This window comes from Mobula hypostoma, chromosome 1 (genome assembly GCF_963921235.1).
Source record: "Mobula hypostoma chromosome 1, sMobHyp1.1, whole genome shotgun sequence".
Classification (NCBI taxonomy): Eukaryota; Metazoa; Chordata; class Chondrichthyes; order Myliobatiformes; family Myliobatidae; genus Mobula; species Mobula hypostoma.
In genome coordinates this window covers 104,821,730-104,845,093 of record NC_086097.1, presented here as the reverse complement: position 1 = coordinate 104,845,093, position 23,364 = coordinate 104,821,730, and the positions used below count along the sequence as shown (strand labels likewise).

At 48.1% G+C, this 23,364-nt stretch overlaps 1 protein-coding gene across 2 annotated transcripts in view; it reads right to left on the bottom strand.

The window, feature by feature from the left end:
* Window positions 1–23,364, bottom strand: part of rtf1 (RTF1 homolog, Paf1/RNA polymerase II complex component) — a 217,275-nt gene that overhangs the window by 112,083 nt on the left and 81,828 nt on the right. For both annotated transcript variants that reach the window (XM_063054453.1, XM_063054446.1), the window contains exon 4: window positions 15,676–15,880. In XM_063054453.1, coding sequence (XP_062910523.1) covers window positions 15,676–15,880 — 205 coding nt within the window. The remainder of the gene's footprint in view (window positions 1–15,675; window positions 15,881–23,364) is intronic.

Genomic DNA, 23,364 nt, shown 5'->3' with positions numbered 1-23,364 from the left:
TACGGGGAGACATTTTACAGGCACTGTGCAGGTGTGGGGACATTTTACAGGCACTGTACAGGTGTGGGGACATTTCACAGACACTGTACGGGGGATACGTGTTACAGGCACTGTATGGGAGCACATTGTACAAGCACTGCACGGGGGGACATTTTACAGGCACTGTAAGCTGGGTATACATGTTACAGGCAGTGTACAAAGAGAATGCATTTTACAAGCACTATACGGGGTCAATGCATTTTACAGGCACTGTACAGGGTCAATGCATTTTACAGGCACTGTACGGGGAAGAAATTTTACAGGCACTGTACGGAGAAGACATTTTACAGGCACTGTACAGGGGGTCATTTTACAGACACTGTACGGGGGGAATACGTGTTAGACACAGTGTACGGGGGGGACATTTTACAGGCACTGTATGGAGGGGTTACATGTTACAGGCAATGTACAGGGGATACATTTTACAGGCACTGTACGGGCAGGAACATTTTACAGGCACTCTCAGGTGGGGATACAGTTTAGAGGCACTGTATGGGGGGGATGTCTTCAGGCACTGTACAGGGGGAGATACATGTTACAGGCAATGCACGGGGGACACATTTTACAGGCACTGTACGGGAGAGAAATACATTTTACAGGGACTGTACTGGGGGGTGAATTTTACAGGTGGTGTACAGTGGGGATACAGTTTAGAGGCCCTGTACGGAGGGATACAGCTAAGAGGCACTGTACAGGGAGACTTTTTTCAGGCACTGTACGTGTATGGGGACATTTTACAGGCACCATGGGGAGGGTGGGGGAATACATTTTATAGGCACTGTACTGGAGTACATTTTACAGGCACTATACTGGGAAAATTTTACAAGCACTGTACGGGGGGACATTTTACAGGCACTGTACAGGTATAGAGACATTTTACAGGCACTGTACAGGTGTGGGGACATTTCACAGACTCTGTACGGGGGGAGATTTTACAGGTACTGCATGGGGGGGACATTTTACAGGTACTGCATGGGGGGGTACATTTTATAGGCACTGAATGGAGGGGTTACGTGTTACAGGCAATATACGGGAGATACATGTTACAGGCAATGTACGGTGGGCACATTTTACAGGCACTGTACAGGAGGGAAATACATTTTACAGGGACTGTACTGGGGGGACATACCTAAGAGGCACTGTACAGGGAGACATTTTACAGGCACTGTACGGGGGTGTGGGGGGGAATACATTTTATAGGAACTGTACTAGGGTACATTTTACAGGCACTGTACAGGTGTGGATACATTTTACAGGCACTGTTCAGGGGGGGAGGAACACATTTTACATTTTACATCTACCGTACAGGGTAGATACATTTTACAGGGACCGTACAGGGGGTGGGGGGAGATACATTTTACAGGGACAACACCGGGGCGGGGGGGGGGGGGAGGGAATACATTTTGCAGGCACCGCACAGGGGAGATACATTTTACAGGCACCGTACGGTAGGATGTTTTACTGGCACTGTACGGGGGACGTTTTACAGGCATTATAAGCGGGGGATACATGTTACAGGCAGTGTATGGGGGAGAATACATTTTACAGGCATTGTATGGGGGAAGAATACATTTTACAGGCACCGTACAGTGGCACAGACATTTTATAGGCACTGTACTGTGGGGGGGGGGGCATTTGTACAGGCAGTGTATGGGGGGATATTTTACAGGCACTGTACCAGCGGGAACATCCTACAGGCACTATCAGGCAGGAAATACAGCTTAGAGGCACTGTATGAGGGCGATACAGTTTAGAGGCATTGTACGGGGCCGACATTTTACAGGCACAGCATGGGGGGGGGGGCATTTTACAATCATGGTACAGGTGTGGAGACATTTTACAGGCACTGTACAGGTGTGAGGACATTTCACAGACACTGTACGGGGGGAGGGATACGTGTTACAGTGTACGAGGGGGGGACATTTTACAGGCACCGTATGGGGAATACATTTTATAGGTACTGTACTGGGAAGATTTTACAAACACTGTACAGGGGGATATTTTACAGGCACTGTACAGGTGTGGGGACATTTCACAGGCACTGTACAGGTGTGGGGACATTTCAGACACTGTAGGGGGGATACGTGTTATACACAGTGTACAGGGGGGACATTTTACAGTACTGCACGGGGGGATATTTTACAGGAACTGCACGGGGGTGGACATTTTACAGGCACTGAATGGAGGGGTTACATGTTACAGGCAATGTACGGGTGGGGTGGACATTTTACAGGCAATGTACGGGGGATACATTTTAAAGGCACTGTACAGGAGGATACATTTCACAGGCACTCTATGGGGTATACATTTTACAGGCACTGAATGGAGGGGCTACATGTTACAGGCAATGTATGAGGGGGACATTTTACAGGCACTGAATGGAGGGGTTACATGCTACAGGCAATGTACGGGGGGGGGACATTTTACAGGCACTGTACAGGAGATATGTTTTACAGCTATGCACAGGGGGAAATATATTTTATAGGCACTGTACAGGATGACATTTTAAGGCACTGTATGGCGGGGGGACATTTTACAGGCACTGTACAGGAGATACATTTTACAGACACTGTATGGGGGGGTCATTTTACAGGTACTGTATGGGGGGATTCAGTTTAGAGGCAGTGTACGGGTGGTGGAGACATTTTACAGACACTTAACCAGGGGGCACAGACATTTTATAGGCACTGTACTGGGGGGGGGGGGCGGACATTTCACAGACACTGTACCGGGGGGGAGGGATACGTGTTACAGTGTACGGGGGGGGGGACATTTTACAGGCACAGTAAGGGGAGGACATTTTACAGGTACTGCATGGGGGAGGGGGACATTTTACAGGAACTGTATGGAGGGGTTACATGTTCCAATATACGGGGGGATACATTTTACAGGCACTGTATGGGGGATACATTTTACAGGCATGGTACAGGAGGATACATTTCACAGGCAATATACGGGTGAGTATATTTTACAGGCAATGTATGGGGGATACATTTTACAGGCACTGTATGGGTGGATACATTTTACAGGCACTCCAAGGTGGGGATACAGTTTAGAGGCACTGTATGGGGGGGACGTTTTCAGGCACTGTACAGGGGGGATACATTTAGAGGCCCTGTACGGGGGGATTCAGCTAAGAGGCACTGTACAGGGAGACATTGTACAGGCACTGTACGGGGGTGTGGTGGGGAATACATTTTATAGGTACTGTACTGGGAAGATTTTACAAGCACTGTACAGGGGGACATTTTACAGGCACTGTACAGGTGTGGAGACATTTCACAGACACTGTACAGGGGAGGATACGTGTTACACAGTGTACGGGGGGACATTTTACAGGTACTGCACAGGGGAGGACATTTTACAGGTACTGCACTGCGGGGGGGAATTTTACAGGCACTGAATGGAGGGGTTACATGTTACAGGCACTGTAGGGGGGATACATTTTACAGGCACTGTAAGGTGGATACATTTCACAGGCACTGTATGGGCAGGAACATTTTACAGGCATTGTACAGGGGATACATTTTATGGGTAATGTACGGGCGTATATATTTTCCAGGCACTCTCAGGTGGGGATACAGTTTAGAGGCACTGTATGGGGGGTGGGGGGGGAAAACATTCTCAGGCACTGTACAGGGGGAGATACATGTTACAGGCAATGTACGGGGGACACATTTTACAGGCACTGTAAGGGGGATACATTTCACAGGCACTGTACAGGTACGGGGACATTTTACAGGCACCACATGGGGGGGGGTGGGGAATATATTTTATATGTACCGTACCGGGGTACATTTTACAGGCACTGTACTAGGGAACATTTTACAGGCACTGTATGAGGGGACATTTTACAGGCACTGTAAGCAGGGTATATATGTTACAGGCAGTGCATGGGGGGGATACATTTTACAGGAACTGTATGGGAGCACATTTTACAAGCACTGTACGGCGGGGGGGACATTTTACAGGCACTGTAAGCGGGGTATACATGTTACAGGCAGTGTACAAAGGGAATGCATTTTACAACCACTGAACTGGGTCAATGCATTTTACAGGCACTGGACGGGGAAGACATTTTACAGGCACTGTACAGAGGAATGCATTATACAGGCACTGTCTGGAGGGGAATGTATTTTACAGGCACAGTACGGGGGGGTCATTTTACGGACACTGCACTTGGGAGGGGAAAACGTGTTACACACAGTGTACGGGGGGGACATTTTACAGGTGGTGTACAGGGGGAATACAGCTAAGAGGAATTGTACAGGGAGACATTTTACTGGCACTGTACGGGGGTATGGGGGGGGAATACATTTTACAGGCACTGTACTGGGAAGATTTTACAGGCACTGTACAGGTGTGGGGACATTTTACAGGCACTGTACAGGTGTGGGGACATTTCACAGACACTGTACGGGGGGGATACGTGTTACACACAGTGTACGGGGGGGACATTTTACAGGTACTGCACAGGGGGGCATTTTACAGGTACTGAACTGGGGGGGGAATTTTACAGGCACTGAATGGAGGGGTTACATGTTACAGGCACTGTATGGGGATACATTTTACAAGCACTGTAAGGGGGATACAATTTCACAGGCACTGTACGGGCAGGGACATTTTACAGGCACTGTACGGGGGGGGATACGTATTACACACAGTGTACGAGGGTGACATTTTACAGGTACTGCATGGGGGGGGACATTTTACAGGTACTGTACAGGGGATACATTTCACAGGCACTGTACGGCGGGGGGATACGTATTACACACAGTGTACGAGGGTGACATTTTACAGGTACTCCACGGGGGAGGACATTTTACAGGTACTGCATGGGGGGGGGACATTTTACAGGTACTGTACAGGGGATACATTTCACAGGCACTGTACGGGCAGAAACATTTTACAGGCACTCTCAGGTGGGAATACAGTTTAGAGGCACTGTACAGGGGGAGATACATGTTACAGGCAATGTACGGGGGACACATTTTACAGGCACTGTACAGGAGGGAAATACATTTTACAGGGACTGTACTGGGGGAGGATTTTACAGGCGGTGTACAGGTGGGATACAGTTTAGAGGCCCTGTACAGGGGGGATACAGCTAAGAGGCACTGTACAGGGAGACATTTTACAGGCACTGTACAGGGGTGTGGGGGGGAATACATTTTATAGGTACTGTACTGGGAAGATTTTACAAGCACTGTACGGGGGGATATTTTACAGGCACTGTACAGGTGTGGAGACATTTTACAGGCAATGTACAGGTGTGGGGACATTTCACAGACACCGTACTGGGGAGGATGCGTGTTACACACAGTGTACAGGGGGGGAGATTTTACAGGTACTGCACGGGGGGGGGACATTTTACAGGTACTGCACGGGGGTGGACATTTTACAGGCACTGAATGGAGGGGTTACATGTCACAGGCAATGTATGGGGGGGTGGACATTTTACAGGCACTGAATGGAGGAGTTACATGTTACAGGCAATGTACGGGGGAAACATTTTAAAGGCACTGTAGGGGGCATACATTTTACAGGCACTGTAGGGGGGATACATTTTACAGGTACTGTACAGTAGGATGCATTTCACAGGCACTGTATGTGGGATACATTTTACAGGCACTGAATGGAGGGGTTACATGTTACAGGCAATGTACGGGGGGTGACATTTTACAGGTACTGTACAGGGGATACATTTCACAGGCACTGTACGGGCAGAAATATTTTACAGGCACTCTCAGGTGGGGATACAGTTTAGAGGCACTGTACGGGGGAGATACATGTTACAGGCAATATACGGGGTACACATTTTACAGGCACTGTACGGGAGGGAAATATATTTTAAAGGGACTGTACTGGGGGGGGGATTTTACAGGGGATGTACAGGGGGGCTACAGTTTAGAGGCCCTGTATGGGGGGGGATACAGCTAAGAGGCACTGTACAGGGAGCCATTTTACAGGCACTGTACGGGTGGACATTTTACAGGCACTGTTCGGGGGGGGGGAACACATTTTACAGGCACCTTAACAGGGAGACATTTTACAGGGACTGTACGGGGGGGGGGGGTGATACATTTTACAGGCACCGTACGGGGGGACGTTTTACTGGCACCGTACCGGGGGACGTTTTACTGGCACCGTAAGCAGGGGATACATGTTACAGGCAGTGTAGGGGGGGGGGAATACATTTTACAGGCGTTGTATGGGGGAAGAATACATTTTACAGGCACCGTACGGCGGGGAAAATACATTTTACAGGTATTGGATGGGTGTGGGGAACATTTTACAGGCACTGTACAGGAGATACGTTTTATAGCCATGCACAGGAGGAAATATATTTTATAGGCACTGTACAGGATGACATTTTAAGGCACTGTATGGCAGGGGGAACATTTTACAGGCACTGTACAGGAGATACATTTTACAGACACTGTATGGGGTGGGGTCATTTTACAGGTACTGTATGGGGGGATTCAGTTTAGTGGCACTGTACGGGTGGAGGAGACATTTTTACAGACACTTAACCAGGGGACACAGACATTTCATAGGCACTGTACTGGGCGGGGGGGGACATTTGTACAGGCAGTGTATGGGGGGATATTTTACAGGCACTGTACCAGCGAGAACATTCTACAGGCACTATCAGGCAGAGAATACAGCTTAGAGGCACCGTATGGTGGGGGGGATACGGTTTAGACGCACTGTACGGGGGTGACATTTTACAGGCACAGCACGGGGGGGGGTACATTTTACAGGCACAGCATGGGGGGCATTTTACAGTCACGGTACAGGTGTGGAGACATTTTACAGGCACTGTACAGGGATGTGGGGGGAATACATTTTATAGGTACTGTACTGGGAAGATTTTACAAGCACTGTACGGGGGGGACATTTTACAGGCACTGTACAGGTGTGAGGTCATTTCACAGACACTGTACGGGGGGAGGGATACGTGTTAGTGTACGAAGCAGGACATTTTACAGGCACCGTATGGGGAGGACATTTTACAGGTACTGCATGGGGGGGGCATTTTACAGGAACTGTATGGAGGGGTTACATGTTCCAATATACGGAGGGGGATACATTTTACAGACACTGTACAGGGGATACATTTTACAGGCACTGTATGGGTGGATACATTTTACAGGCACTGTACGGGTGAATACATTTTACAGGCACTGTACGGGGGATACATTTTACAGGCACTGTACGGGGGATACATTTTACAGGCACTGTACAGGGGGATACATTTTACAGGCACTGTACAGGGGGATACATTTTACAGGCACTGAACGGGAGGAAACAATTTACAGGCAATATATGGGGGGGTATATTTTACACGCAATGTATGGGGCGATACATTTTACAGGCACTGTACGGGAGGATACATTTTACAGGGACTGTACTGGGGGGGGATTTTACAGGTGGTGTTAAGGGGGGATACAGTTTAGAGGCCCAATACGGGGGGTTACAGCTAAGAGGCACTGTACAGGGAGACATTTTACAGGCACTGTACAGGTGTGGGGACATTTCACAGACACTGTACGGGGGGGAAACGTGTTACACACAGTGTACGGGGGGGGACATTTTACAGGTACTGTATGGGGGGATACATTATATACACACTGTACGGGGGGCAATTTACAGGCACTGTACAGGTGTGGGAACATTTTACAGGCACTGTACGGGTGGACATTTTACAGGCACTGTTCGGGGGGGTGGGGGACACATTTTACAGGCACCTTACCGGGGGACATTTTACAGAGACCGTACAGGTGGACACATTTTACAGGGACCACACGGGGTAGATACATTTTACAGGGACAGTACGGGGTAGATACATTTTACAGGGACTGTACCGGGGAGATACAATTCGGTAACCGCTCTGGCCCTGCCAATTCGTTAAGCATCTGAGAACGGACAATGGACTACCCAACCCTGTCCTGGCAATTCGTGCACCAACTCGACCGGACAATTCGTTAACCAAGCTGCATCTGGCAATTGGTTAACCTACCCGGCCATGGCAATTCGTTAACCAACCTGGCCGGGACAATTCGTTAACCAAATCGGCCCGGCCCGGGGTGGACATTTTACAGGCACTGTTCGGGGGGGTGGGGGACACATTTTACAGGCACCTTACCGGGGGACATTTTACAGAGACCGTACAGGTGGACACATTTTACAGGGACCACACGGGGTAGATACATTTTACAGGGACAGTACGGGGTAGATACATTTTACAGGGACCGTACCGGGGAGATACATTTTACAGGGACCGTACAGGGGGGATACATTTTACAGGCACCGTACGGGAGGACATTTTATTGGCACCGTACGGGGGGGGGGGTCGTTTTACTGGTACTGTACGGGGGAACATTTTACAGGCACTGTACGGGGGTCATTTTACAGGCACTGTATGGGGGGATACATTTTACAGGCACTGTAGGGGGGATACATTTTACAGGTACTGTACAGTAGGATACATTTCACAGGCACTGTATGTGGGGATACAGCTAAGAGGCACTGTACAGGGAGACATTTTACAGGCACTGTACAGGGGTGTGGGGGGGAATACATTTTATAGGTGCTGTACTGGGAAGATTTTACAACCACTGTACGGGGGGGGCATTTTACAGGCACTGTACAGGTGTGGAGACATTTTACAGGCACTGTACGGGTGTGGGGACATTTCACAGGCACTGCACGGGGCAGGGGGATATGTGTTACACACAGTGTACGGGGGAGACATTTTACAGGTACTGCACGGGGGTGGACATTTTACAGGCACTGAATGGAGGGGTTACATGTTACAGGCAATGTACGGAGGGGGACATTTTACAGGGACTGTACAGGGGGGGGAATTTTACAGGTGGTGTACAGGGGGGATACAGCTAAGAGGCACTGTACAGGGAGCCATTTTACAGACACTGTACAGGTACGGGGACATTTTACAGGCACCGTATGGTGGGTGGGGGAATACTCTTTATAGGTACCGTACCAGGGTACATTTTACAGGCCCTGTATTGGGGAACATTTTACAGGTACTGTAAGCAAGGTATATGTTACAGGCAGTGTACGGGAGGGGGAACATTTTACTGGCGCTGTACAGGGAAGGAATAAATTTTACTGGCGCTGTACAGGGGGAAATGCATTTACAGGCACTATATGGGAGCACATTTTCCAAGCACTGCATGGGGGGGGGGACATTTTACAGGCACTGTACAGGTGTGGAGACATTTTACAGGCACTGTAGTGGGGGATACATTTTACAGGTACTCTACAGGAGGATACATTTCACAGGCACTGTATGGGAGATACATTTTACAGGCACTGTATGGGGGATACATTTTACAGGCACTGAATGGAGGGGTTACATGTTACAGGCAATGTACGGGGGATACATTTTACAGGTACTGTACAGGGGATACATTTCACAGGCACTGCACGGGCAGAAACCTTTTAAAGGCACTCTCAGGTAGGGATACAGTTTAGAGGCACTGTATGGGGGAGAACGTCTTCAGGCACTGTACAGGGGGAGATACATGTTACAGGCAATGTACGGGGGACACATTTTACAGGCACTGTACAGGAGGGAAATACATTTTTCAGGGACTGTACTGGGGGGGAATTTTACAGGTGGTGTACAGGGGGGATACAGTTTAGAGGCCCTGTGTGGGGGGGGGGAAGAATACATCTAAGAAGCACTGTACAGGTACGGGAACATTTTACAGGTACGGGACATTTTACAGGCACCGTATGGGGGGTGGGGGAATACACTTTATAGGTACCGTACCGGGGTACATTTTACAGGCACTGTACGAGGGGACATTTTACAGGCACTGTAAGCAGGGTATATATGTTACAGGCAGTGTACGGGGGGGGGGGGACATTTTACTGGCGCTGTACAGGGAAGGAATACATTTTACAGGCACTGTATGAGGGGAATGCATTTTACAGGCACTGTACGGGGAAGACATTTTACAGGCACCATACAGGGGAATGCATTATACAGGCACTGTATGGGGGGGTCATTTTACAGGCACTGTACTGGGGGGATACGTGTTTTTTTTTATTTCAAAATATACTTATTCAAAAATAAATATATACAATAAACCATTCAATAACTTTTCATCCTTTACATACATTTCTATTATAGTCAGTACATATCCATATTTATAGCCACCCACGTGGCACTCCAGTAGTTCAGCTTACCATGTCATTGTTGAGGGGTATACTCCCCGCCCACCGACCCCTCTCACTCCCACGGGTGGAGAAACCTATACCGTGGTCCTTCCCCACCGGGCCCTTGCGGTGGCTGCACCAAGTTTCAGTGCGTCCCTCAGCACGTACTCCTGCAGCCGAGAATGTGCCAGTCGGCAGCATTCTCCCACGGACATCTCCATGTGCTGGTAGATCATCAAGTTTCGGGCTGACCAAAGAGCGTCTTTCCTGCCAGCAGCACCGGATGTTGGTCTCCGTGTGCGCCCCCGGGAACAGCCCGTAGATCAGAGAGTCCTCTGTTACGCAGCTGCTGGGGATAAAACGTGACACTAGCCCGTCCATCCTCCTCCACACCCTCTTTGCGAACTGGCAGTGTGCAAAGAGGTGGGTCACAGACTCCTCCTCACTGCAGTCCTCCCGTGGGCAGTGGGTTGCGGAGACGATGTTCCGGGCGTACAGGAGGGCTCTGACTGGGAGGGCCCCTCTCACCGCCAGCCAGGCGAGGTCTTGATGCCTGTTGGTGAGATCTGGCGATGAGGCATTTTGCCAGATGAACTGGACAGTCTGCTCAGGGAACCACCCCACTGTGTCCATCACGTCCTTCTCCTGCAGTGCCTGCAGGACACTACGTGCCGACCACTGCCTGATGGCCCTGTGGTCAAAGGCGTTCTCCTGGAAGAATTTTGCTACATAGGACAGGTATGCCGGCAATGACCAGCTGACTGGGGCGTTGCGCGGGAGTGGGGCCAGACCCATCCTTCGTAGCCAGGGCGACAGGTAGAACCTGGGCACATAGTGGTACTTGGTGCCCACATACCTGGGTTCCACACACAACCTGATGCAGCCACATACGAAGATGGCCATCAGGGTGAGGGCGACATTGGGGACGTTCTTGCCCCCGTTGTCCAGGGACTTGTGCATGACGGTCCGTCTCACCCGCTCCATCTTGGATCCCCAGACGAATCTGAAGACAGCCCGGGTGATTTCCGAGCTGTAGGAGCGAGGGACGGGCCAGACCTGCGCCAAGTACAGCAGCCCTGAGAGTACCTCACACCTGATGACCAGGTTCTTGCCCGTTATCAACAGGGAGCGCCCTCCCACAGTCCCAGTTTCTGTTTCACCTTGGCAGTCTGCTCCTGCCAGTTCTTGTCGCACGCCTCAGCCCCTCCGAACCAGATCCCCAACACCTTCACGTGGTCAGACCTGATGGTGAAGGGGACACTGGATCGGTCGGGCCAGTTGACGAAGAGCATGGTTTCGCTCTTCGTGCGGTTGACCCTGGCCCCCGACGCTAGCTCGAACTGTTCGCAGGTGCCAATCAACCTGCGAACGGACCTCGGATCAGAGCAGAAGACGGTGACGTCGTCCATGTACAGGGAGGTTTTCACTTGGGTCCCTCCACTGCCTGGCAGCGTCACCCCCCTTATGCCCTCATCCCTCCTGATGGCTTCCACAAAGGGTTCTATGCAGCAGACAAACAAGACAGGGGGGATGGGACAGCCCTGCCTGTCTCCAGACCTGATGGGGAAGCTGTCTGTTTCCCACCCGTTGACCTGGACTGCACTACGGATGTCTGTGTAGAGTAGTCTAATCCAATTCCGGATTCCCTCCCCAAATCCCATTTTGGAGAGCACATCCGCCATGTACGTGTGCGATATCCTGTCGAAGGCTTTCTCCTGGTCCAAGCTGACCAGGCAGGCGTCCACCCTCTTGTCCTGCACGTAGGCGATGGTATCCCTCAGCAGATCTTTCTGCCCGGTACAGCACAGGTTACCGGGGGGGGGGGGGGGGGGACATTTTACAGGCACTGTATGGAGGGATTACATGTTACAGGCAATGTACGGGGGATACACTTTACAGGCACTGTAGGGGGGGATACATTTTATAGGTACTGTACAGGGGGATACATTTTACAGGCACTGTGCGGGGGATAATTTCACAGGCACTGTACGGTCAGGAACATTTTACAGGCACTCTCAGGTGACGATACAGTTTCGAGGCACTCTATGGGGGGAACGTTTACAGGCACTGTACAGGGGTATGGGGGGGGAATACATTTTATAGGTACTGTACTGGGAAGATTTTACAAGCACTGTACGGGGGGACATTTTACAGGCACTGTACAGGTGTGGGGACATTTTACAGGTACTGTACAGGTGTGGGGACATTTCACAGACACTGTACAGGGGGGATACGTGTTACACACAGTGTACAGGGGGGGACATTTTACAGGTACTGAATGGAGGGGTTACATGTTACAGGCAATGTACGGGGGGGGACATTTTACAGGCACTGTACTGGGGGGGGGATTTTACAGGTGGTGTACAGGGGGGATACAGTTTAGCGGCCCTGTACGGTGGGGGGGAACAGGTAAGAGACACTGTACAGGGAGCCATTTTACAGGCACTGTACAGGTACGGGGACATTTTACAGGCACCGTATGGGGGGGTGGGGGAATACACTTTATAGGTACCGTACTGGGGAACATTTTACAGGCACTGAATGGAGGGGTTACATGTTACAGGCAATGTACGGGCGGGGGGGGGGAACATTTTACAGGCACTGAATGGAGGGTTTACATGTTACAGGCAATGTAAGGGAGATACATTTTACAGGTACTGTACAGGGGATACATTTCACAGGCACTGCACGGGCAGAAACATTTTACAGGCACTCTCAGGTGGAAATACAGTTTAGAGGCACTGTATGGGGGGGACGTCTTCAGGCACTGTACAGGGGGAGATGCATGTTACAGGCAATGTATGGGGGACACATTTTACAGGCACTGTACGGGAGGGAAATACATTTTACAGGGACTGTACTGGGGGGGGGATTTTACAGGTGGTGTACATGGGGGATACAGTTTAGAGGCCCTGTATGGGGGGGGATACAGCTAAGAGGCACTGTACAGGGAGCCATTTTACAGGCACTGTACAGGTACGGGGACATTTTACAGGCACCGTATGGGGGGTGGGGGAATAAACTTTATAGGTACCGTACCTGGGTACATTTTACAGGCACTGTACGAGGGGACATTTTACAGGCACTGTAAGCAGGGTATATATGTTACAGGCAGTGTACGGGGGGGGGAACATTTTACTGGCGCTGTACAGGGGGGAATGCATTTTACAGGCACTGTACTGGGGAACATTTTATAGGCACTGTATGGGGAGGATACATATTACAGGCAATGTATAGGGGGATACATTTTACAAGCACTGCACTGGGGGGGACATTTTACAGGCACTGTAAGCGGGGTATACATGTTACAGGCAGTGTAAAAAGGGAATGCATTTTACAAGCACTGTACGGGGTCAATGCATTTTACAGGCACTGTACGGGGAAGACATTTTACAGGCACCGTACAGGGGAATGCATTATACAGGCACTGTCTGGGGAGAATGCATTTTACAGGCACTGTACGGGGGGGTCATTTTACAGGCACTGTACGGGGGGTCATTTTACAGGCACTGTACGGGGGTTCATTTTATAGGTACTGTACAGGGGGATACTTTTTACAGGTACTGTATGGGGGATACATTTCAAAGGCACTGTACGGGCAGGAACATTTTACAGGCACTCTCAGGTGGGGATACAGTTTAGAGGCACTGTATGGGGGGAACGTTTTCAGGCACTGTACAGGGGAGATACATGTTACAGGCAATGTACGGGGGACACATTTTACAGGCGCTGTACGGGAGGGAAATACATTTTACATGGACTGCACTGGGGGGGAATTTTACAGGTGGTGTACAGTGGGGATACAGTTTAGAGGCCCTGTACGGGGGGATACAGTTAAGAGGCACTGTACAGGGAGACATTTTACAGGCACTGTACACGTACGGGGACATTTTACAGGCACTGTACGGAGGGGGGGGTGGCGAAGAGAGACACATTTTACAGGCACCGTACCGGGGGGGGGGGGGGGGAGAATACATTTTACAGGGACCATACAGGGGGGATACATTTTACAGGCACTATATGGGGGGGGATACATGATACAGGCACTGTACAGGTGGGGGCATTTTACAGGACCCGTACAGGGAGAATGCATTTCACAGGACCCGTATGGAGGGAATGCATTTTACAGGCACTGTACGGGGGGGGACATTTTACAGGGAACGTATGGGGGGGGGAGAGATACATTTTACAGGCGCTGTACGGGAGGGATACATTTTACAACAAATATGGCGAAATACATTCTATAGGCACTGTTCAGCAGAGGGACATTTTACAGGCACTGTACGGGGGGATACATTTTACAGGCACTGTACAAGAGGATACATTTTACAGGTGTCGTATGGGGGGGACATTTTACAGGCACCATACGGGTGGATACATTTTACAGCAACTATTCGGGGGACATTTTACAGGCACTGTACGGGGGACACATTTTACAGGCACTGTACCTGGGACATACATTTTACAGGCACTGTACAGGGGGAGATACATTTTACAGGCACTGTACGGGGGATACATTTTACAGGCACTGTACGGGAGATACATTTTACAGGCACAGTACGGGAGATACATTTTACAGGCACAGTACGGGGGTTACAGTTTACAGGCACAGTACGGGGGATACAGTTTACAGGCACAGTACCGGGGGACATCTTACATGCACTGTATGGGGTGCATACATTTTAGAGACATTGTACAGAGGGGGAATACATTTTGGAGGCACTGTACGGAGGGGGGAAATACATTTTAGAGGCACTGTATGGGGGCACAGCCAAGGCAGTTTCAAGTTCCTGGGTGTCAACATCTCTGAGGATCTATCTTGGGCCTTGATGCAATTACAGAGAAGGCACAATAGCGACTATTTCACTAGGAGTTTGAGGAGAAGTGGTATGTCACCAAAGACACTCAAATTTCTACATACGTACCACGTAGCATGCGAACTGTTTGCATCACCTTCTGGTATGCACAAGATCGACAATTGCTGCAGAAAATTGCAAACTCAGCCAGCTCCATCACGAGCACTAGCCTCCCCAGCATCAAGGATCATCTTCAAAGTCGATGCCTCAAAAAGGATGCATCTATCATCCTATCTCTCAGGTCATGCCTTCTGCTCATTGCTACCATCAAGGTGGTGGTACAGGGGTTGAAGAGATACACTCAACATTTTAGAAACAGCTTCTTTCCATCTGTCATTGGATTTCTGAACGGACAATGAACTCATGTGCACTATCTTACAACTGTTTATTTGCTCTCTTTTTGCACTACTTATTTATTAACGTTTGATGCAATTTTTTTCTTATTGTAATATATAGTTTTTTTTATTATATACTGCATTGTACTGCTGCCACCAAACAACAAACTTCACAAAATTTGCCAGTGATATTAAACCCGATTTGGAGTCTGTAATATTCTTTAGTGTAAAAGATCCTCTATACAGCATCTCACCTACGCCTCAGCACCTCTCGTTTTTCTATCCGGTTATAGAGTTCTTGTTCGCGTTCCTTCTCAGTCATTTGTTCCAACCTTGCTCTGTCCTCCTCATCACCCATGAGGTCATCATCATAGCCATCGTGGAACTCCTCCTCTTCTGACGAGGATGAAGACTCAGAGCTTGAAGATGAGCTACTCCTTTCTGAATCAGAAACTTCCCCTGAAAATTTAAAACACATTACTCAATCACCAAGTACTAGCCACACAACGATTATAAGGAAGGCAAAGGTAGAGACAGGGGAATAGACAATTTAAAGATGTTGGAGTCAATTATTAAAGATGTGGTTTTGGGGCACTTGAATAGGCTGCAGTCAGCATGGTTTCCTCAGAGGAAAATATTGCCTGAAAAATCTGTCGGAATTCTTTGAAGAAATTACAAGCAGGGTCACAGAGGAGTACTGGTCGATGGTTTGTATTTGGATCTTCAGTAGGCATTTGAGAAGATGCCACACATGAGGCTGCTTAACAAGCCACGGTATTACAGGAAAGATTCTAGCATGGATAAAGCAGTGGCTGATTGGTAGGAGGCAAAGTGTGGGAATAAAGGGAGACTTTTCTGTTGGAATCCCAGTGACTAGTGGTGTTCCACAGGGGTCTGTGTTGGGACTGATTCATTTTACATTATATGCCAATAAATTTGATGATAGAATTAATGGGTTTGTTCAAAGATTACCGATGATAAAGATAGGTGGAGGGCAGGTTGTTTTGAGGAAATAGAGAAGCTATAGAAGGACTTAGATTATAGAACGAGCAAAGAAATGTCAGATGAAATACAGTGTCGGGAAGTGTATGGTCATATACTTTGGTAGAAGAAATGAAAGAGCTGACTATTTTCGAAATGGAGAGAACATACAAAAAACTGAGGTGCAGAGACACTTGGGAAGTCCTCGTGCAGGATCCCCTAAAGCAGGGGTGTCAAACTATCGGCCTGCAGGCCACATCCGGCCCGCAAAGGGGTCCAATCCAGCCCACGGGATGACTTGAGGGAAAAAAATATATATTCACGACCATTTATTATGTATCTGTACGGCAGCCGCTCTCTCTCCCGCCACTGTGTGTGCCGCCTGCTGCGCCGGCAGCTTGCTCTGTGTACTTAGAAAATGATAGGTGGCAGTTAACCGCCCGCTGTGCATAAGCACCTACCACCCTGCACTGAAGACCACTAGGGCCCCACTTACGTCATCAGACACAGTATAAACACAGAGTACTCAGGTAAGTAACACCTGTAGCAAGGCTGAGACTACTGCTGCTGCTGCGGTTCAAAATGCTTTCCAAGAAAAGAAAAGTTGACATCGAAGGTTGGATATTCAACGATAATTGGAAAGATCGTTTTCTCTTCTGTGAGGTCAACGGCAAACCTGTGTGTCTGATATGATCACAGCAAGTGGCTGTGGCAAAAGAGTACAATGTCAAACGACACTATGAGATGTCACACTGAGAAAAATATGACAAGTACGCAGGACAACTCAGAACGCAAAAGATAAACGAGCTTGAAGCAGCTCTGAGAAAACAGCAATCAGTGTTCACCAGAAGTCGAGAGACTCATGATGGAGTTGTCAAGGCCAGTTATATTATTGCCAACAAAATAACTGCTGCGTCGAAGCCATACTTAGAGGGGGAATTCATCAAAGCATACATGCTGACGGCGGCTGAGCTGGTGTGCCCTGAGAAGAGACAGGCTTTTGGTATTATCAGCTTGTCAAGAAATACTGTGGCACAGAGAATCAGGGACCTTGCAGCAGATTTGAACAGTCAACTAAAAGACAAAGTGAAGTCATTTCTTGCCTTCTCTATTGCAATTGATGAGAGTACCGACGTGACTCATGTAGCTCAATTGGGATTATTTAGTCGTGGTGTTGATGCATCTTTGACTGTCACCGAGGAGTTTGTGGAGATTGTGCCCATGACAAACACCACAATGGCGAACGACGTTTTCCCCAGCCTCGCCGAGGTCTTGGACAGACTGGGGGTTGACTGGAGTCACTCTGTCAGCGTGGCAACAGATGGCACACCGTCCATGGTCAGGAAAAAGGCAGGTGTTATTGCGAAACTCAGAGAGAAAGTTCAGACAGAGAATCCACAGCAGGAATTCTGGAATTTTCATTGTATTATACACCAAGAGGCATTATGTAGCAGGAGCCTGAAAATAGACAATGTCATGGATGTAGCAATCAAAACGGTTAATTTTATTAGAGCCAAGGGACTCAACCATTGGCATTTTGACACTCTTTTGTCCAAAAGTAATATTGTACATGGCCTACCCTACCACACTGAAGTATGCTGGTTGAGCACAGGGGTTGGGCTCTCACGTGTTTTTCAATTACGTGTGGAAATTGGACTATCCATGAACAAGAAAGGGAAGCTAGTGGCAGAGTTGGATTACCCAGACTGGTTTCATGGTCTTGCATTTTTGGTGCATATAGCAGAGCACTTAAATGTGCTTAATGTTAACAAGCAAGGCTGCAACAAACTTGTTAAGGAATACAACGACAACATCAGTGCCTTTCAATGGGAATAATGACAACATATCACGGCTGAAAAGCCAGTTTCAGAATCATTTCTAAGTCTTCACTCCGCTCGAGAAGGAATTCTCACTATTTTGCTCGCTGGTTGCCGTCAACGCAGCATCAGATGTACCGGAGGAACTCCAAATGGAACTAATTGAAATTCAATGTAACTCGGCTTTGAAATATAAATTTGAGACTGTGGGTCTGGACTCATTCTATCAATACCTGGGACCGATGTACCCCAAAATGACAGACTTTGCCTCAAAGACCCTTTGCATGTTTGGGACAACATATCTCTGTGAGCAGGCGTTCTCCATAACGAACATTAACAAATCCAAACTGCGCTCGCAGCTGACACACAGACATCTAAATGACGTTATGAAAATCATAACTGCCCAGAAACTGGTCCCTGATGTTGACAGACTGGTTAAAGCCAAGAGATGTCAGGTGTCTGGAAGCAGCAAATGAAAAATGAGTGACACTGTTCGATGCACTGCGACATGTAAGCAAAATGCATTATGAAATATTGAGCGTCATAATATTGTGATTCATTCATTTTCTGACTATTCTATTATCGTAAGTGTGATCAATTCAATAAAAATTAGAGGCTAACTGTGTTCATTGAGTTTGATTGCTGGAAGCAGGCTAATAAAAATTAGGTACAGTTGTGTAGCCTACATTTACAATTTGTTTTGTTAGGTCTACATTTGTGTCTGCTAATGTTCGATTTCAAATAGTTTATTAATGGAAAGGGTGTGGCTCCCAAAACAATCTTAGTCAAAATAGCATCGTTTTTTTCTCTCTCTCATCACAACTTTCTTGTAGCCTACGACTAAGTTAATACCAATCATAAAAATAATGCTTGCTAGGCAATCTTCTTCATCAGAAACAAAGTTTGTAAAGTGAAACACTTTGTAGTTATAGCAGAGACTGAGAGACTGAGACACATGAGAGCAGGTTGAAAAAACGAAGGCAACGAAAGCTGTGGGAGCACGCACGTATGCACAACTGATCTGGCCTGCATGAAGTCGCATTTTGCCCAATCCGGCCCGTGACCTAAAATGAGTTTGACACCCCTGCCCTAAAGGTTAATTTGCAGGTTGAGTCTGTGGTGAGGAAGGCAAATGTGATGTTACCATTCATTTCAAGAGGACTAGAATATAAACGCAAGTCTGCAATGTTGAAACTTTATAAAGCACTGGCAAGGCCTCACTTGGAGTACTGTGATCAGTTTTGGCCTGGTTACTTTAGAAAGGATGAGCTGAATTGGAGTATTCAAAGGAGGTTCATGAATATGATTCCAGGATTGAGTGGCTTGTCTGATGGCTCTGGGTCTGTATTCACTGGAATTCAGAAGGATGAAGGGTGACCTATTGAATGGTAAAAAGCCTTGATAAGAGTGGATGTAGAAAGGATGTTTCCTATGCTGAAAGAGTCTAAGACGAGAGGACACAGCCTCAAAATAGAGGGGCGTTCTTTTAGAATGGAGATGAAGAGGTATTTCTTTTGCCAGAGAGTAGTGAATCTGTGGAATTCATCGCTCCAGGCAGCTGCAGAGGCCAAATCTTTATGTTCATTTAAGGCAAAGGTCAATAGATTCTTGATAGGTCAGGGCATGAAGAGATATAGGGAGATAGTAGGAGATTAGGGCTGGGCCATGATGTAATGGCGGAGCAAACTCAATGGGCCAATTGCCTAATTCGGCTCCTATACCTTATGGACTCCAAAAACTGCCCTGTTGACCCTGCAGAGTCCTTCTTACGAGCAGCTGGGGGTCAGAAATGGGTGAGCTGTCTCACTGAGTGGTAAAGCAAATAGCCTGACATGGTCATACTTATGGAATCACATCTTACAGTCAACTTTTCAGAAACCACCATCTCAATCCCTTGCTATGCCCTGTCCAACAGCAAGACAAACACGGCAGAAGAGGCAGCATGATGGCCTACAGTTAGGAGAGAACTCTCCTTGTGTCCTGAACACCAAGGCATCAGGTTAAACTTGGGCATGGAAATGTTCTATTGATCCACCTATCACCCCTCCCCCTCTGCTGATGAATCAATGCCATTCCGTGTGGAATATCACTTGGAAGCACCGACAGTGATAAAGATGCACACTGGTTGGGTGCTCATCACCAAGAGTGTCTCAGTAGCACTACCACTGACTGAACTGGCTCAGTTCTAAAGGGCAATGCTGTTTGACTGGGTCTGCAGCAGGAGGTGAGGGGAAAACTATCATCTTCTTGTCAATCATCTTATCTCAGATGTACCTGTTCATGACAGTATTGTTAGGAGTGACCACTGCACGGTGCTTATGAAAATAAAAATCACATTTCTACAGTAAAAGTACATTACATCTTGTGTGGCAATACCACTGTGCTAAATTGGGCAGAGTTTGAAAAGATCTAACACCTCAGAGCCTGGCATCCATGAGACACGGTGGGCCTTCAGAAGTATGTTCAGTTATTCTGCAACCTCATGATCCACCATATTTCTTCAGCAATTTGAACGGGGCACGACTGCACAAGCACGTGGAGGTAGGCCAGTGAGAACAGTGGGAAGCGTTTACAAGAAGACAGCTTAACAGAGCGGGCTTTGGAGGAGAGGGAGACAGAGACAGAGTAGGAAGGCTTTGCCTCAACGGGGCTTTGGTGATAATGGGTTGAGGTGAGGTAGGTTATCTGTTTAAAATACAGACAGAAAGTATGTGTGAGAGGCCAGTTTTCTGTGCTCAGTGTCAGATGTGGGAAGCCCTGGAGACTCCCAGCCTCCCGGATGGCCACATCTGCACCAGGTGCGTCGAGCTGCAGCTCCTTAGGAACTGCGTTCGGGAACTGGAAGTGCAGCTCGATGACTTTAGTCTGGTCAGGGAGAGCGAGGAGGTGATAGAGAGGAGCTATAGGCAGGTAGGCACTCTGGGGCCAGGGGAGACGGATAAGTGGCTGGAGAGGGAAGGGCAAGAAGCAGGTGCTAGAGAGTACCCCCGTGGCTGTCCCCCTTAACAATAAGTACTCCTGTTCGAGTACTGTTGGGGGAGACTGCCTACCTGGGGGAAGCAATAGTGGTCGCACCTCTAGCACAGAGTTTGGTGCTGTACCTCAGAAGGGCAGGGAAAGGAAGAGAATAGGGGACTCTCTAGTTAGGGGGTCAGACAGGCAATTCTGTGGATGCAGGAAATAAACGCGGATGGTAGTTTGCCCCCCAGGTGCTAGAGTCCAGGATGTTTCTGTTCGTGTCCACGATATCTTGAAATGGGAAGGAGAACAGCCAGAGGTCGTGGTACATATTGGTACCAACAACATAGGTCGGAAAAGGGAGGAGGTCCTGAAAGCAGACTACAGGGAGTTGGGAAGGAAGTTGAGAAGTAGGACCACAAAGATAGTCATCTCAGAATCAATACCTGTGCCACTTGACAGTGAGTATAGGAATAGAATGAGGTGGAAGATAAATGTGTGGCTGAGAGATTGGAGCAGGGGGCAGGGATTCAGATTTCTAGATCATTGGGACCTCTTCTGAGGCAGGTGTGATCTGTACAAAAACGATGGGCTGCACTTGAATCCCGGGGGACCAATATCCTGGTGGGGAGGTTTCCAAAGGCTATTGGGAAGAGTTTAAATTAGAATTGCTGGGGGGTGGGAACTGAACTGAAGTGACGGAGGAAAGGGAGGTTTGGCTCACAAATGGAGAAAGCTTGGGGACAGTGCAAAAGGGAGGATAAGCAGGTTTTAGAGAAGGGACACACTCAGACCGATGGTTTGAGATGTATCGATTTTAATGCAAGGAGTATTATGAATAAAGCAGATGAGCTTAGAGCGTGGATGAGCACTTGGAGCTATGATGTTGTGGCCATTACAGAGACTTGGATGATGCAGGGGCAGGAATAGCTACTTTAAGTGCCAGGCTTTAGAGGTTTCGGAAAGGACAGGGAGGGAGGCAAAAGAGGTGGAGGCATGGCACTTTTGATCAGAGACAGTGTCACGGTTGCAGAAAAGGAGGAAGTCATGGAGGGGCTGTCTACGGAGTTTCTGTGGGTAGAAGTAAGGAATAGGAAGGGGTCAATAACTCTCCTGGGTGTTTTTTTTTTTATAGACCACCCAATGGTAACAGGGACATCGAGGAGCATATAGGAAGACAGATTCTGGAAAGCCGTGATGATAACAGGGTTGTTGTGGTGGGAGATTTTAATTTCCCAAATATTGATTGGCATCTCCCTAGAGTGAGGGGTTTAGATGGGTTGGAGTTTGTTAGGTGTGTTCAGGAAGGTTTCTTGGCACAATATGTATATAAGCCTACAAGAGAAGAGACTGTACTTGCTTTGGTATTGGGAAATGAACCTGGTCAGGTCTCTCAGTGGGAGAGCACTTTGGAGATAGTGATCACAATTCTATTTCCTTTACCATAGCATTGGAGAGGGAAAGGAACAGACAAGTTCGGGAAACAGTTAATTGGAGGAACTTGAAAGCATAAATTGGAAACAGATGTTCTGAAGGAAAGGTATGGAAGAAATATGGCAAAAGTTCAAGGAATATTTGTGTTGGGTTCTGCGTAGATACTTTCCAATGAGACAGGGAAAGGATGGTAGGGTACAGGAACCGTGTACAAAGACTGTTGTAAATCTAGTCAAGAAGAGCTTAAAAAAAGTTCAAGAAACTAGGTAATGATAGAGATCTATAAGATTAAGACTAGCAGGAAGGAGTTTAAGAATGAAATTAGGAGAGCCAGAAGGGGCCATCAGAAGGCCCAGTAGGATTAAAGAAAACCCCAAGGCATTCTACAAGTATGTGAAGAGCAAGAGGATAAGACGTGAGCGAATAGGACCAATCAAACGTGACAATGGAAAAGTGTATATTGAACCGGAGGAATTAGCGGAGGTACTTAATGAATACTTTGCTTCAGTATTCACTATGGAAAAGGATCTTGGCGATTGTAGGGATGACTTGCAGTGGACTAAAAAGCTTGAGCATGTAGATATTAAGGAAGAGGATGTGCTGGAGCTTTTGGAAAGCATCAAGTTGGATAAGTCACCAGGACCGGACGGGATGTACCCCAGGCTACTATGGGAAGCAAGGGAGGAGATTGCTGAGCCGCTGGCGATGATCTTTGAATTATCAATGGGGACAGGAGAGGTTCTGGAGGATTGG